The sequence below is a fragment of the Equus asinus genome, chromosome 15 (genome assembly GCF_041296235.1).
Source record: "Equus asinus isolate D_3611 breed Donkey chromosome 15, EquAss-T2T_v2, whole genome shotgun sequence".
In the NCBI taxonomy this organism is placed as follows: Eukaryota; Metazoa; Chordata; class Mammalia; order Perissodactyla; family Equidae; genus Equus; species Equus asinus.
In genome coordinates, this window is record NC_091804.1 from 39,802,941 (window position 1) to 39,818,728 (window position 15,788).

The 15,788-nt window shown below is 60.8% G+C and overlaps 1 protein-coding gene and 1 long non-coding RNA gene across 17 annotated transcripts in view; one reads left to right on the forward strand and one right to left on the reverse strand.

The window, feature by feature from the left end:
* RIPOR3 (RIPOR family member 3) overlaps positions 1-15,788 on the reverse strand; it is a 106,081-nt gene that overhangs the window by 28,898 nt on the left and 61,395 nt on the right. For 13 of the 16 annotated variants that reach the window (XM_070486121.1, XM_070486128.1, XM_070486123.1 and 10 more), the window contains one exon: positions 4,506-4,624. In XM_070486121.1, coding sequence (XP_070342222.1) covers positions 4,506-4,615 — 110 coding nt within the window. In that variant the 5' untranslated portion in view covers positions 4,616-4,624. Of the gene's footprint in view, positions 1-227; positions 1,662-4,505; positions 4,625-8,472; positions 8,857-15,788 lie in introns of those variants that run through there. The other 3 variants (XM_070486127.1, XM_070486116.1, XM_044748520.2) reach the window with 2 other exon arrangements.
* LOC139040340 (uncharacterized) lies at positions 7,231-8,988 on the forward strand. The gene is made up of 4 exons (XR_011494681.1): positions 7,231-7,588; positions 7,751-7,805; positions 8,662-8,760; positions 8,852-8,988. It is a non-coding gene; the product is annotated as an uncharacterized lncRNA (long non-coding RNA).

Sequence of the window (15,788 nt, forward strand, 5' to 3'; positions counted from 1 at the left end):
AAGCGATAGAGTTGGAATAACGAGTTTAAACAGGATGATGGAGAAGGCTCCTCCAGCCAGGGGATGAGTAAGTGAAGGTGCTGTGCACGGAGTACTGGGCACAAAGCCAGGGGCCTCATTAGTGCTGGGGCTGTTAGCCACGTCTTATATGTCAAGTGACACTTTCCAGAGCCCAAGAGGGGCTGTGCTCCCTCCTCCCTCACCCTCCCCGAGACCACATCACCCACCTCTTGGAACACGCCCTCCACAGAGTTGCCATCTCCGGGCCGGCAGAGACGGGCAGGGCCGCAGCTTGGGGAGAGGGGGCTCCCGGGCCGGCCGGGGTCCTTGAGGGCGCGCGGGGTGGACAGGCAGCTGAGCCGGGGCTGCAGCAGCCGCGCTCACCTGCCGGCTTCCAGGGCTCCGCGCCCCTGCAGCTGTGCCTGGAAGCCCGGCTCCCATCTAAGCCTCGACAGGACGGGGCGGGTGGTGGCGCCCCAAAGGCCACCCGGCCAAGGAGGCGAGGCGTCCGCCTCCGGATGCTGAAATCAGGCTGCGCGCGGGGCGGCGTTGCACGGGGTGCAGGGAGCAGCCTCCGGGGGCGGGCGCTCCCCCGGCTCTGGGAGGACCCTGTAAATATTCAGTAGCTCCTGCCCGCCAGCTTCCAGATGAGCACACGCGACCTGCTGCAGCCACCCTCACGGGAGGCCCGCGGGCGGGGTCGTTGGGAAACTCTTTGTCTCCAGTGGGGACTGGAGGTGGGTGTGGACAACTCCAGGACCGAGTGGACAGCTTCAGGCCAGCACTCCAGCCGACGCCACTGTCAGCTGCCTGCTCCCCCACGTCTGGTGGCCCTGGGTGGGCCGGAGGACGATGGTCAGGCGCATGGCCCTGGAAAGGTTCAAGCCCTACTCTGCGCTAGCCCGCTCCTCCTTACGCCCATCTCTGAGCTCTGGCCCTTTCCACAGTCAGGGAAACTGAGGCTCGGTGATCGGCTTCTGGGCCGAGTCTGTGCCCCTCACTGCTCCACACGCACGCTGTGCTCTGTCTCCAGCCTCCTCTCCTGGAAAATCGAGGGCTGCTGCTTGGTTTTCCCACCCACACTTCCCAGCCGCCCCAACGGAGGAAGCCCAAGGCGGCACACGGCCCCTGGTTCAGGAGGGCACCTGCCTGACAGCCTGGGGGAGGCGAGACCTGGCTGAGGAGAGGCAGGAAGGGGTTAAGGGCAGCCGCGCGTGTCAGCAGGGCGGCATGGGAAGCATCAGGGTGGGCCTCTTCTTCGCCTCCCCCGCGCATCTTATTATATATGACCTTATATCATAAAATATCATTATATATTGAGTATATATGGCCATATTGTAGCAATCATTCACACCTTAGTGTAAAATTTCCCTACCAGATTACTTTCGCAAGTGAATTCTTTGTGGAATAAACAGCTCTGTCCAGAGTCAAAGGGGTTTCAGGTACCAGGACAGGGGCGGGGACCAGGGACAAAGCGGGCATCAACCTGCTTAGTGGAGCCCTGCTGTCCTGCTCTCCATCTAAGGTTATTGTGCCTGACCAGCCCCAGCCGCTGAGTGCCTTGGCTGTGTGGCTGCGTTTCAGCCTGCTTGAATTACCTGGCAAATAAGGCCAGAAGGTGGGGCCTGAAACCCAATCCAGGCCATCTCGCCCCAGAACCAGGGGTCGAGACCCCAGGGAGATGGACAGAGACAGGAAGTTAAAAATAGACGTGCTTCTTCCCCGTCCTCAGGGGCAGCTTCGCCCTCACCCACCAACAAGGGGACTGTGGAGGCCAGATGGTGGCCACTCAGGGACCTCAGAACCCACCGAGGCCAGGCACCCTGCAGAATTCCCCGAGGGGGCCCTCAGGAGGAGGAGCCCCCAGGAGTGACCAGGACATTTACAGCCATCAGGGCCATCTTTCTCAGACGAGGACAGACCAGGCGGGGCCTGACTCCTGGCCTTGCTGATGACCCATGAGCCCTGGTGTCATGGGGTCGGATCCCCTCTGTTCTCCTTCCGTCGAGAGCTGACCCCAGGAATCCAGGAGGCGGCCCACCTTGGGATATTCAGGGCAGAACTCCCCGTGGGGCCTGAGGGGACATTTCTCACGGACGCAGGAAGTCCAGAGGCCCCCAGAGACCTGACGGGAGGGGATATGCAGGCAGGACCGGCTATAGAACTCTTAAGGCTCAGCCCAAAGGAAAACGCAGGACTCTTTGTTCAAACTTGCGCGAATTTCTAGATGGTGACAGTGGAGCGTTAAATCCAAGCGCAGGCCCCACGTGAGCGCAGGGGTCGCACACCCGTGCAGCTGGCCTTGGCTGCGGGGTCTGTGGACCCCTGCCCTGCTGCCAGAGCGCAGGGACCAAGTGCCCCAGGGGGACCAGCTCTGTGCCGGGGCGCCCAGCTCGGGAGGGTCGCGTGGGCTGGATGCCCCCCTCGGCCGGGCCATCTGCACAACTGTCCTTAGCAGCCCTGATTACAGACCCGCGGGGTGGGAGACCCCGACGGAGCCCAGGAAGAGGCCGCTGTGAAACGGCATCATTGGCTGGCTGGTCTGTCACCAGCCCCTCCCAGCAGCTTTTATGGCCCGCCGTGTGCCCTCCTCACGGTGGCGTCACACATTCTCCTCCCAGAGGCGTGGAGGCAGGGGCACTGGGCACTAACTCCCTCTGGGGCTTTGGCCAAATTTCTTCCTGTTCGGGGCTTCAGTTTCCTGTGCCTCAGCCCTTCGGTGGCTCCTCTCACACAGTGAATGTCCTCACTGGGGCCCATGAGGCCCTGCAGGGCCCTCCTCCCTCTCTCTCTACTGCCCCTCAAGCCAGCCGCATGCCACTTCTGTCCCTCAGAGTTCATTCCCACCTCAGGACCTTTGCACTTGCTGTCCACTCCACTGGAACGCTTCCCCAGTGCCCTGTCTGCACGCGATCGGCTCCTTCTCTTCTCTCTGGCCTTCACTTAGAAGGCTCCCTGCCTCATCGAGCTGCCCTCTCGCACCCGGTTCTGACTCCTCACAGCACTTGCCACCAGCCGAATCCATCTCCATTATTGTCGGCTCATTTCTGCCCCGACAGGAGGGGGGGCCCAGGTCTGTGCCCAGAGCCTGGGTGCTCGTTAGTCTCTGTGGAATGACTTAGGGACTCCTCAGGTCATCTGGGACACTCCGGGATTTCACTCGTGAGGTGCCCCTCCTCCCAGGTGCGGCTGGGAGCTGAGCAGCCCAGAGACCAGGTGGGAGAGTGAAGAGGCCTAACTGCAGGGCCAGGCATCAAGGTGGGGGGCTACTGTCAGCTGTTGAACCCCCGGAAAGGGCTATAGGAGGGACCAGGCCTGGTCTGGGGCTCCGGGGGTCCTCCCCGGACATGGCCTTGAGGCTAAGTCCCAGAGAAGATTAAGCAGGAGCTGGCCAGGGGAAGAGGAGTGGGAGAGCTCCAGGTGGAGGGCACGGTCTGTGCAAAGGCCCAGAGGGGAGAAAGGGCAACGTGGCTAAAGCACAGGGTTAAACATGAGGCCCAGTGGGGCCAGCTCACAGGGGCTGTAAGGCCACACGAGGGGCCTGGATCGTATTCTAAGTGAGATGGGCACCTCTGGAGGTTTCAGACAGGGAGTGCCATGATGAGATTTGGTTGTTGACTGACTCACTGACCACCAGGTTCTGCGCCCTGCTCTCCTTGGACAGGTGGGTGTTCGGGCCCTCAGGGTGCCCGAGGGGCTGCGACTCCCCAGGCCTGACAGCTGGCAGGTGGTGCCCCAGGGGCTTGCGCAGTGCCCGACATGAAGCGCTGGAGCCAGGGTGCCAGGCGGGCCTGGGCTGAGCGGGCCTGAACCTGCCTGCCGGGGACGCGCTGCGGCTGGAGGACACACAGCGGGTGGTCGTGAGCTCGGGTCCGGAGGCCCAGCCCCGGCCCAGCCCGGCTCCACGGACGCGGCTCCTCCCCCTCTGGAAACTTCCCACAGGACCTGCTGTGCGCCGGCGTGTGCCAGTGCTTGTCACGTGTCACCTCGTCACACCCTCATGACAACCCCGAGAGGGAAGGCCGTTCGTGATCCTCATTCACAGGTGAGGAAACCGAGACCCAGAGAGGTGAAGTCACCTGCCCCAGGTCACAGCATTCTGTCCAACAGGAAGAACATTCCATCCCAACCCCACCCCTCAGAGACTAAGCTCCAACTCTGAAACAGTCTTGCTGTGTGGCCTTGGGTGAGCGGCTCCGCCTCTCTGAGCCTCGCTTTTCTGGTCTACCAAGTGGGTCTGATAAGCTCAGACAGATCGACTCCTGGAACCGACTGCAGGAGCGTGCGAGATGACACCTGTTCAGGTCTCGAGGAAATCACAGGTTTCTCCTGACACTGAGTCTCTCTCACACATCACACACGCACACACACACGCACCCCGTGTCCTGGGCTGCAGGCCTGGCAGGAGAGGGAGCTCAGGGAGCCTGGCAGTGGGAGGAGGATGTCCCTGCGTCCCCGCCCGGCCCTGGAACCAGCCCCACCCCCGCGGCCTGGGCAGAACTTACGCGATCCTGCGGCTCTGTGCGCTGCTGAAGCCTGCGAACGAGGCGCTCCGGCCCACGACCCCCACGGCCCCTGCGTCCCCCGAGGACAGGAACCGCACCCTCACCGACATGGCCGTGACCTACAGGGACAGGACAGACAGTCAGCCTCGCATGTCGCCGGGCGGGTGCCGACCCCGGCCGCCCACCCGCCACCATGGGCCCGAGGTCCTCACAGCAGCCCCAGAGAGGGGCTGGCCAGTGCTGTCCCAGCTCACAGATGAGGAAACTGAGGCTCAAGGAGGTTAGGGACCCTGCCTGGGGCAAGTGCAGGAGCGAGATTGGAACCCAGGTCTCCGTACTCTGCGCTCGGGTCCTTAATGCCTGAGCGATGCTGAGTGCTCGTGCGGCTGGAAACAGCGCCTCCTGAACCCAGGTCTTCTCACCTCCCCCTGGGCTGCTCCTCTCTGCCAGTGACCCCCCCCCCCCACCTCACTGAGCACCTGCTGTGTGCCAGACACTGTGCTGGGGATGCGCACTGAGCAAGGCGGGCAGAGTCCCTGCCCTCCAGGGCTCCTGGTCCAGCCCCTAGGCAGTTGCAGTAAGGAGTCGATGGGGAAGTGATGGGGGAGCCCAGGGAGAGCCGGACCCAGCCACGGAGGAGGTGACCAGGAGCTGAGAAGGCAAGGCTGAGAGGGGAGACGGGAAGGGAAGGGAAGGGAAGGGAAGGGAAGGGAAGGGTAGCTAAGGCAGAGGGAACAGCATGGGCAAAGGCCTGGAGGTGCAGAGGACATGGTGTAATCCAGAAAAAGAAGGAAATTCAGTGGATTGGGGCATGGCTCCGGGTGAGGTTGGAGAGGTCAGCGCAGCACAGGTCACGGGCGCCTTGGTGGCTCCAGGGAGGAGTTTGGCCTTGCAGTTCAGCAAGGGCAACTGGGAGCCATGGAGGGTTTTGAGCAGGGAGTGACAAAGCCCAATTCACATGAGGCCGGGCTGCCGATCAAGGGTTTCCAGAAGCCCCTGATCCATGGCCCGCCTCCGACCTGGGCTGCGAAGAGGCCAGCCCAGAACCTGGCTGTCTTTTCCTTTTTCCAAACCACCTCTAGATTGGAATAACGCCACCCCATCCCCTGGGAATGTCACCCAGCGTCTTCCATCATGGACGATCGGAAAGTTCGCCCCATATCTAACCTGAATCTCTGCTGATACAGTTTCCTACCTTGCTCCTAGCCAGGGTGGAGTCGGTCCAAGGATGCCAGGGACCCCACTGCCCAGGCCCAACCCGTAAAGAATCTCCACCCCCCCAACTCCGTCGCTGTCATCCCGCTTGGCGAGGCCCCTGCCTTCCACGTCCCCTGACCCAGCCGCTGAACCCAGGCCCCACGCCTTTGCTCACACTGGGCCTCTGCCTGGAGCGACATTCTCTTTCAAGCCTCGTCCCTCCGGAGTCCAGTCCCGCATTTGGTCCGCAGTCAGCCCCAGCCCTAGGCTCCAGAGCCTCACTCTGCTCCCCCCGCCCCCGCAGATGGGTGCAGCCCCCGCCCCGCTGCCCCACGTGTGCTGCACGCAGGCGGGTGAGGGAAACACAAAGGCTGGCCTGGCTCTGACCACGGCGGTGCCTGTGCCTCTCAGCGGCTCGGGGCCTCAGTGACCACGTCCGTGGAATGGAAATTCAGGGAAGGACCACAGGACAATGTGCTGAGAGCACAGGACGCGGAAGAGACGGGAAGAGGCGGCTGTTTGGGCTGCTGGCCGGCCAGACCCCAGCCCCGGGGGAGCTGCTGAGTGGACGAGCCAGGGAGCGACCACCAGCCCTGACGGGCCGCTGGCGAGCATTTGCTGTGTGCCCACCAGGGCCAGGGACTGTCACACGCTATAAACCCATGAGCTGCGCCCTGTGTGTGGACGGGGACGTTGAGGCAGCCTGGTGGCAGAGCCCTCATGTACCCAGTGCTCGTCACTGAGCCAGCCCCACGCTCGGCGCTCAGTGTCAGCCAGCTCAGTGAAGTCGCACGGCCCTCTTAGGCATGGGGGCCATTGCAACCTAACTCCACAGCTGAGGAAACTGAGGCTCAGCGAGGTGACACGACGAGTCCAAGAGCCCAGCGGGGAGGCGGCAGAGCCAGGTTTGGAATGCGAGTGTGACTGCTGCTGCCAGCACTTCTCACCGCGCAGTCTGGGGTCCCCACGGCCCCCACCTGTGCGGGCTGCTGCCGGCCTGGACCAGGTCGCGAGAGTCAACTGTTAGGGTTCCAGGAATTTCGGTAGCTTGGGATCCACTGTGGTGGGAACACGCACCGAGTGGGGCTCCGCGAGCGTGCCCAGTGAGGGCTCCTCCTGCTGGCGTTAGACACTGACGGCCCCCCGCTGCCTTGGCGGCACCTGCTCCGGGCGCCTTCCCAGACGGCTGACCGCCTCCCTCCACCCACCCACCCCTGCCAGCCTGCTGGGCAGCTCCTGCGGCCTCCTCGGCCCTCCGATCCGGGGAGAGCGGGACAGCTGCTCAGCAGCTGGAACCAGCCGCGCCGACTCCCTGCTCAATGCCAGCCCCGAAAGCGGTTCACAGCGCATGACAGCGCCCCGAGGTGCCCACCACACTCCTCACATGAGGAAGGAGGCTCCAGGGCAGGGAGATCGGCTTGGGAGCCTCTGTCTCTGCGAGGTCTGGCCGCCCTGGAGGACCCGCCTCCTGGCCGAGCCCTCCTTCTCCTCCAGCCAGACGCGGCCTCCCCTGGCACCGCTGCCTCTGGCTGCGGGCCGGGAATGGTGACCTGCCTGCCCCGCTGGACAGAGAGTGCCCTGCAGGCAGGCCGGGTGCCTGGAAGATTCCAGCCCGTCTTCACAGGCAGAGAACAACGGTGGCAGGCAGAGCTGCCCACCCATGGCCAGCGGGGCCGAGGCCGTGGGGCAATAAGGAGGCTCAGACAGATCCTCTGCTGCGGGCCAGCTCCCAGGTGGGGCTGGCGGCAGCGGCTTCTGTGAAGAGAGCGAGCTTCCCAGCTTTGCAGACCGTGGAGTCCGTGTCACCACGCAACTCCCCGTTCAGAGCGAAAGGTGCCACGGACACTGCAACTGCGCTGGCCGGCTCTGCTGCCCTCACACAGCAGGTACAGAGCAGCAGCTCTCCATGGATGACCCCGGGTGGCCAGCGAGACCTCTGACCCCTGGGTGCCAACTCTCTGCCCACTACCTGCTCTAAGGGCTTCAGATCTCATTTAATTCTCCCAGCACTATATTCAGCGAATACTGTTATTATCCCCATTTTACAGATAAAGGAACCGAGGCTCAGAGAGGAGGGGAAATGACTCAGCCAAGGTCACACAGGTAGGAAATGCCAGAGCTGGGATTTGACCCTGGCACAAGGGACACTCCTGCTGGCTATTCTGGCTTCCCCAGGGGCTGGGCTAGGGCACACCCCCCCCCCCACCCATGAGCCAGACCCCGGACGACGGGGAGGGAGGGGACCCCAGAATGGAAGCAGGTTCGAGAAGGGGACCTGCCAAGCTAGACCCGTGGCCCTGGGGGATGGCCCAGAAAAACCAAGCCCGTCCCCTCCAGGCCCCTGTGGGCCCCTCGGGACTGGCACCAGCGCCCAGACAGCTCAGCCGCTCCATGAGCCAGGCTGAGACCCCTGACCCTCAGGAGCCTTCGGGGGGCAGCTCCCGAAAAGCCCCAACGAGTGTCAGTCACCTTGACCACAGGCAGCAATGCCTAATGTTTCATCATTAACATGCAAGGGCACTGAGCTCAGAACAGAGGCTGGGCACCACAGGGGGCCCCATTTCTCCCCCTACACCCCCTCCACCCACGCCCCTGCCGGGGCTGGCGTTAACCCTTTAGCTGCTGGATCGTGGGCAGGCCTGGGAAGTCCCTGGGCAGGGCCGCTCGGGCAGCTTCGGGCAGCAGCCTGCAGGGCATGAGACACAGGCCAGACGCCTCGGTGGGCCCCTGGGCAGGGGAGGGAGGCAGAGGAGTCGTGCAGGGCCCAAACCTTCAGTGGCAGACGGCCTGCCTCTTCCGCGGTGTCCCTCGCCGCCTCTCTCTGCCTGGCACCCCGGGCAGCACTGGCTCAGACCGATGCCGCTTGGAGCCAGCTGGCGAGCGCAGGCGGGCAGACCAGCTGCAGGGGCTCCTCACGCAGCCAGCTGCTCCCCAGACTGTCCTGGGCCTTGTCCCCAAGGTGCAGCTGCAGGGAGCAGAGCCACTGCACCGTGTCCGTCTGCCCGCGCCGGCCCCGCCGCCCGCCCGCCGGGGAACCTGCAATTTCACCTCGCGGGAGGTGAGGCTTCTAAATTTAACGGCGTGGGCACCCGGGCTGGGCGGCTCTTATGCCGAGTCCCTCACTTAGGGTTCTTTTACATCCGCTCCAGTGCCAGCCAGGCCTGAGTCTGCTTACAGAGTTTCCAAAATAGCCCCTTCGGGTTAGCATGAGAGAAAACAGCAAAATAGCCAGGGCACGGAATACAAGTTTATACACAAGAGGGACGGCAGCCTGAGGAGGCTCTGGGGACCAGACCGTCTGCACCGTCTGAGCCCGACTTGCTCATTTGACCTACGGCGGCCAGGCCAGCCCAGAGTGGTCACGAGACCCGCCCGGATCACCCAGAGGAGGATGGAGGAGCTGGAACCTTCTCCTGGCCCAACACGGTCCCCTGCGCCCCAGCTGGAGGCTCCAGGCCTCGCACTGGCAGTGCCCGCTCCCTGGCACACCCTTCCCCCAGGCCTTCCACACTGCTCCTCCCAGCCTCCAGGCCTCAGTGACCAGGCCCCTCCTGGGAAACTCCCCCTGTGCCCCGTGGCTGCAGCGGCCTCACCCCTCACGCTGTTCCAAATCCTTCAGAGAACCTGTCACTGCCCCAAATTGTCGGTAATTGTGGGTCTCAGCTCTCGGGGCGGGGTCTTTCCTGTCTTCACAGCCGCACCCCAGACCCTCAGCAAGGAGGAGGCCCCTGATAAATACCAGCAGAATGAGTGATTGCTGAATAAATGAATGATGGAAGGGCATCTCTTCAGAACCGTGTCTGGGGTCCCTCCACTCACTTTGTTCCCTCAACATGCATGTATTGAGTGCCTACTGAATGCAGGCACTGGGCATACAGCTGTGAACCAGTCCAGTGGGAGACAGCCTGGGACACAGGCAAGGAGGACACGAGGTGATGAGACTGTGCTGTGATGGAGAGGGAGCCGAGGCCTGGGGAGCAGACGAGGACCCCCAAAGGCGACCCCAGGGGAGGGACTGGGAGAGCCCCTGGGGGAAGCCTAAAGAAGGAGGAGGAAGTGGCTTGGCAGAGAGAGGATGGGATGGAAGAGTGTGCCAGGTGTTAGGAACAGCATGTGCAAAGGCACAGAGGCGAGAGAGATGGGCTCAGTCAGAGCACCTGCCAGTAGTCTGGTCTGGCTGGAGCATCAGCGATCGCAGGGGATCTCTGAGGGCTGAGGCGGGACCACACTCTGGGGGAGGAGTGGGTTTAGGCTGCATCGAAGGAGAAGTAGGCAGGGCAGGCCTCCAGCGCCCCTGGGTTTGGTAGCTGCAGCCCCTGAATTCCTTCACCCAGGCACTAAGCCCCCTGCATGCTGGTCCGAGAATGCTGTGTCTCAGCAAATAGTGAGTGAGTGCCTACTGCATGCCGGGCCATTGAACACCGAGCTTCCATCAGGGGCTGGGAGCGGGAGGCCGCTGCCCCTTTGGCCCAAGGTCATGTCCCCTGGGATGACACAGACCACTGTTTATGGGGAGGCTCAGACACCCCGTGCGGCCCACAGCAGCTGGAGCTGGGGTTTTGCCCTCTGCTCTCGATCCCTGACCACCCACCCCTTGCGTCCTCACAAACAAGGGCCAGACATTTGCTGATGCCCAGAGAAGGGAAGGCCGGCAGCCGACCCACTGAGCACAGAAGCCACCAGCTTGGGCACCCCACTCCCCCTCGAGCCCACTGGGCCTGCTGGGCGCCCCTCTCCCTCCCGGCTCTTTCTGATGCTTCTCTCCTGACTGCAAGAAGGGCGTCTGCTCAGCCCCCCTGAGCCAGGTTCTCTGGGGCCGGGAAGGCGCGCCCAGGAAGCAGGGAGACCTTGAACACGTCCCCTCCCCTCTGGGCCTCTGTCTTCCTGCCTGTGAGATGGGAAGACCGGGCTAGAGCTCAGGGCTGCCCCCAGCACAGGACGCTCTGGGCCAAGTGAGGAGCGCACGGAGGACCCAGGACTTGCTCGGCCAGAGAGTTATTCCTGCCTTCGTCTCCTTTCCGTCCTGACTTCTGCTCTCTGACATCTGTCACCCTCCCTGGTCAAGCGAGCACAGGGCTGGCCCAGGCGCAGAGCCAGGGGCCACAGAGCAGGAGCCCACGCTGAAGCCGCTGGCTTGTTTCGAGTAATAGCATCTTTGATTGAAGAGAGTGATGGGTTCGAAGGACCCTTGGTTTCAGTAGAGCAGATAGGAGCCCACCGTCCTGGGTCCTGCCACCCCCTCTGCCACCCTCCAGGACCACCTGCTTGATGGAGGGCCGGATGAGTGGACGGCCCTGGTCTCTGCTGTAAGAGAACAAGCAGCTCCTGAGGGAGCCCCAACTGTCCCCCAGAGGTCACCGTCCCCCTTTCCTTTCCTCAGTTTATCCCACAGTGCGCAGCCCGGGGGCCTTGCTGCCCAGGGCAGGCCTGGCGGGTGTTCCTGTCCTGCTCCACTTCAGGCCCACAGGCTCACTAAGGACTGGTCACGCGCACGGACAGGTCGGCCACCGCAGTGGACTTCACAGCGCACCTGTGGCCATTTCACAGATGAGACCGTGGGCACAGCCACAAATGGCCAAGCACACAGGAAAGGGTAAGTAAGCGCGGCTCAGCCCTAAGGAGGAAATCCATGTGGAATGTGTTTTTGAGGAATAAAGACATGGGAAAAGACAATTGTTTAAAATAAGATGTCGAGCCAAAAAGAGCAAGATGTGGGGCCGGCCCTGTGGCCGAGTGGTTAAGTTCACACATTCCGCTTTGCCAGCCTGGGGTTCACTGGTTAGGATGCTGGGTGTGGACCTACACACTGCTCATCCAGCCACGCTGTGGGGGCGTCCCACACAGAAGAACCAGAACAACTTACAACTAGGATATACAACTACGTACTGGGGCTTTGGGGAGACAAAGAAAAAAGAGGAAGATTGGCAACAGATGTTAGCCAATCTTCCTCACCAAAAAAAAGAGGGGGGCATACTCAAAAAAAAAAAAAGAGTGGGGCCAGCCCGGTGGCAGCGGTTAAGTTTGCATGTTCTGCTTTGGTGGCCTGGGGTTCGCCGGTTTGGATCCCGGGTGTGAACATGGCACCACTTGTTGAGCCATGCTGTGGCAGGCGTCCCACATATAAAACAGAGAAAGATGGTCATGGATGTTAGCTCAGGGCCACTCTTCCTCAGCAAAAAGAGGAGGATTGGCAGCAGATGTTAGCTCAGGGCTAATCTTCCTCAAAAAAAAGAGCAAGAAGTAAACTACATGCAACATGGTCTCAGATTTAATTCTGAAACAATGCCTTACAAATGTTCTACACTGAACACGTATTCCCTCATAATTAGAAAAAAATATGTTAATTTGAAAAAAAAACAGACAGATTAATTAAGCTGTCCTGGGATGCACAGTAATTAAGCCTTGAAGCTGACTGCATCCTCTGACTAGAGAAAATTGCTTTTCAGGATGAACCTGAGATCAGAGGAGAAACTTTCCTCTTGGAAAAAAAAGAAAAAAATTTTTAAAGGTCCACAAATATGTTCTACACTCCCAGCTAACTCCACTGGGGTTTTACGGGGTAAAGATGATTCATGAACTTCTGTGAAATATCCAGAGGGTGTTTTAATTTATAAGGCCCCATCCCGCCCTCAACACCACCAACACGCTCCCATTGCCGGGTCAGCCAGGGGTCGCCTGGGAGAGATAGCAACTCTTCGAGGAAGGGGCCCCCTGAGGCCGCCCTGGGGGTGGGAGTGTGTGCAGGTGCCAGGGGGCAGGACAGGAAGACGGAGCCCGGAGGAAAGATAACAGGGGTGGAGGTACGAAAGCTGAGCCTCTGGGAGGCACAGAAGGGGCAGCTGAACCCCCTCAAACGCCCCACCCTGGCCTGCTGTCGGACCAGGGATAAAACCAGGGCGGGCAGAAGGGTCAGCGCTGGAGTGGGGGCCAGGACAGCGGAGAGGCGGAGCAGAGACCCCTCCTGACCCTGAGTTCAGGGGAGGATGGGGTGAGGCCCCCTGCTCACCGTTCCAGCCAAGCGCCTCTGTTGGATGCTGAAATCCGAGAGACCAGCAATAACGGTGATGATAGTCAACTTAGAGAGCGCTCACCACATGCTGGGCGCTGTCCGAAGAATTAACTCCAGAGTCGGGTACGGGGGTCTCTCAACCTCGGCACCACTGACAGCTGGGGCCCGATAACTCTTGGCCGTGGGGGCCGTGCATCTTTAGCAGCATCGCCACTGGGTGCCGGGAGCGCTGCCCCTCCAGTTGTGACCACCAAGAATGCCTGCAGACGCTGCCACGTGCCCTGGGAGGCGGAGTCTGCCCTCGAGGGACCACGGATCAGAGCGGTGGGCGTTAGGGCCGATTCTCCACGGGCGACAGGAGCAGCGCTGAGACTGGGTTTGGTGGGCTGCAGACACTGTTCAGGCTTCTTCGCCCCCTGTGAACCGGCTGTGGGAATCTGGGGCCCGGCAGCCTGACGTTCTCAGAAGGGGCCCCCGGCCTGCAGCTCCCGTGGGGCCTCTGCCACCCGCACCCTTCACACACACGCGTGCACAGGTGCACATGCGCCGGGACATGGACGAGAGCCTGGAGGCCTGAGAGTGAGCACACGAGCTTGGAGAAGAGGTCGGACTCCTCCCGGGGTTCGTCTGCTGTCACGTCGGAGCTCTGCCTTCAGTGCAAGCCGCCTACAGCGAGGGGAGACCCAAGGACGCCCCGCCTTTTCAGTCCAGAGAACCTGACTGTTGATGAACACACACTGTTTGGGTCAGCTCGACCCAGGCAGGATTCGGGTTCAAACCCGAGAGGCTGGATTTGGAAGGCCACCTCGGCCGCCCGCCCCACACAAGACGACCCGCCCAGACTCTGCATCGTCTCAGGGACACAGACAGTCCCGCGACCACGCAGCTGGACTTGGGGGCAGCAGCATCTCTCTATAAGCAGCCCGAAGGGTTGGAAAGAGTCCCATTGCCCACTGCCGCCTCCGGAACAAGAGCTAGGTCCCTCCCAGGGCCGCCTGTCCCCCAGCACAGGGCATGGGGCCCGTGGAGACGCCTGGGTCACCTCCAAAACCAGAAGACAAAAAATGAACTTTTAGGTCAAAGAAAATATTTTATTACATAATATTGTACATGTCCTCTAACAGCATGTATTTTATTATATAATACATCCATCTTTATAACGGTTCAGCCGTAACATACAGTACTCCCCCCTTGCCCTCGGTTTCACTCTCCAAGGTTTTCAGTTACCCTCGGTCAACTGTGGACCAAAAATATTAAATGGAAAATTCCAGAAATGAACAATTGGTGAGTTTTAAATTGCGCGCGGTTCTGAGCCGCGTGGTGAATCTCGCGCTGTCCGGCTCCATCCCACCGGGACATGACTCGTCCCTTGTCCAGCGTGTCCGCACGTAGACACCTGGTAGTCTCTTAGTAGCTGTCTCACTTGTCAGATCGACTGTCCCGGCATTGCAGTGCTTCTGTCCAAGTCACCTTATTTTATTTAATAACGGCCCCAAAGCACAAGAGTAGTGATGCTGGCAATTCGCATACGCCAAAGAGAAGCCGTAAAGCGCTTCCTTTAGGCGAAAAAGTGAAAGTTCTCAAGTTAATAAGGAAAGGAAGAAAATCATGTGCTGAGGTTGCTAAGGTCTACGGTAACTTTTATTATAGTGTATTGTTATGATTGTTCTATTTTAATATTAGTTATCGTTCTTAATCTCTTACCGCGCCTAACTTATAAATTAAACTTTATCATATGTCTGTACATATGGGAAAAAACCCCGTCTACACAGGGTTCGGTGCCATCTGTGGTTTCAGGCATCCACTGGCGGTCTTGGGACGTATCCCCCGTGGATAAGGGGGAACACTGTACACTACTTAATATTTTTTATGGAACAAGAGTCCCAGGAAGGCCGAGGTGCTCAGGGGCCCGTGACAGCCATCACTCGGCCCCCTGCCCTTTCCCACCCCTCCCATCTCCAGCCCACAGGCTCCCTCTCCCTCCTTCCCCACCAGAGCCTCCGTTATGCGGATCGGGTTAGCCCACCTCTCACTCCCCGGGTGTAGCTCCCACTCCCCGACTCCCAGCCAAGACCCAGGAGCCGAGAGAGCCCGGCCGGTCCTCACCCTCGCCCCGCGTCAGCTCCACTGACCCTCCCCACAATGTGGCCTCGGGACAGGAAGGTGCAAACAGCAACTTAAACCCAGGCGGCTCGGCTCCCAGTCCAAACTCTCGACCACAGGCCTCAAACCGCCAGGTCTCTGAAGGGGGTGGGGGGTAGGGGGCACCATTACAACGGTGTAGCTGTCCCGCCCTGAGTCTGATGTGGGCGCTCTCCCACCGCTGGCCCCATCCTGTCTTTGCTGCAGCCACGACCCTCCCAGCCCATGACGCCCCCCTCCTCGCTCTGGCCAGTACTCAGCAGGGAGTGGGCCATGTTCTCACCTCGCTTCCCTGATTCCTGAGGAGACAGAGGGGTGCGTGTCCACATGTTCATTGTCGCCAGAACCTTCCTTTTGTGGGATTCACCAGCTCAGATTCCTTTGCCCAGTTATCCAGCCTTTTCTTGGTGGTTCCTGGGAGCTGTCTGCAAATCCCGGATGGTGATCCTTTCTGGGTTTTCTCCCAGCCCCCCGCTCACCTTTCAACCTTTTCTTGATGGGGGTGTGTGTATAACAGAAGCTGCGAACATTTACGCGACCAGATCTGTCAACACTGTCCTTCTACGTTTCAGAGTTTGGAAACCGCTCTCTCCCGCTCTGAGATGAAGTTTCTCGTCTGTTGACCACTGAAGTCTGCCTCCCTGGGTGAGAACTTTGTCTTCCCCGCCAGGAGGAAAGTCCTGAGGGCATCTTCCTCCTCAAACACCATGAAACTTCCCCCTCCTTCCCAGCCCACCCCGGGCCACGCCCCCGTCACCTTGCTGAGCCTCACGGGTCTCCCGGCCCGCAGCCTTGCCCTCTGTCCCCACCCCCCGAAGACCAGAGTGAGCTTTTGAATGTCCATCAGGTTTCTAAGACCCAGGCTGGGGCTGCTGGGCACCCAGAATTAAAATCTCACCCCGCACCACACCCACAAGGCCCTGAAGGAGCCCCCC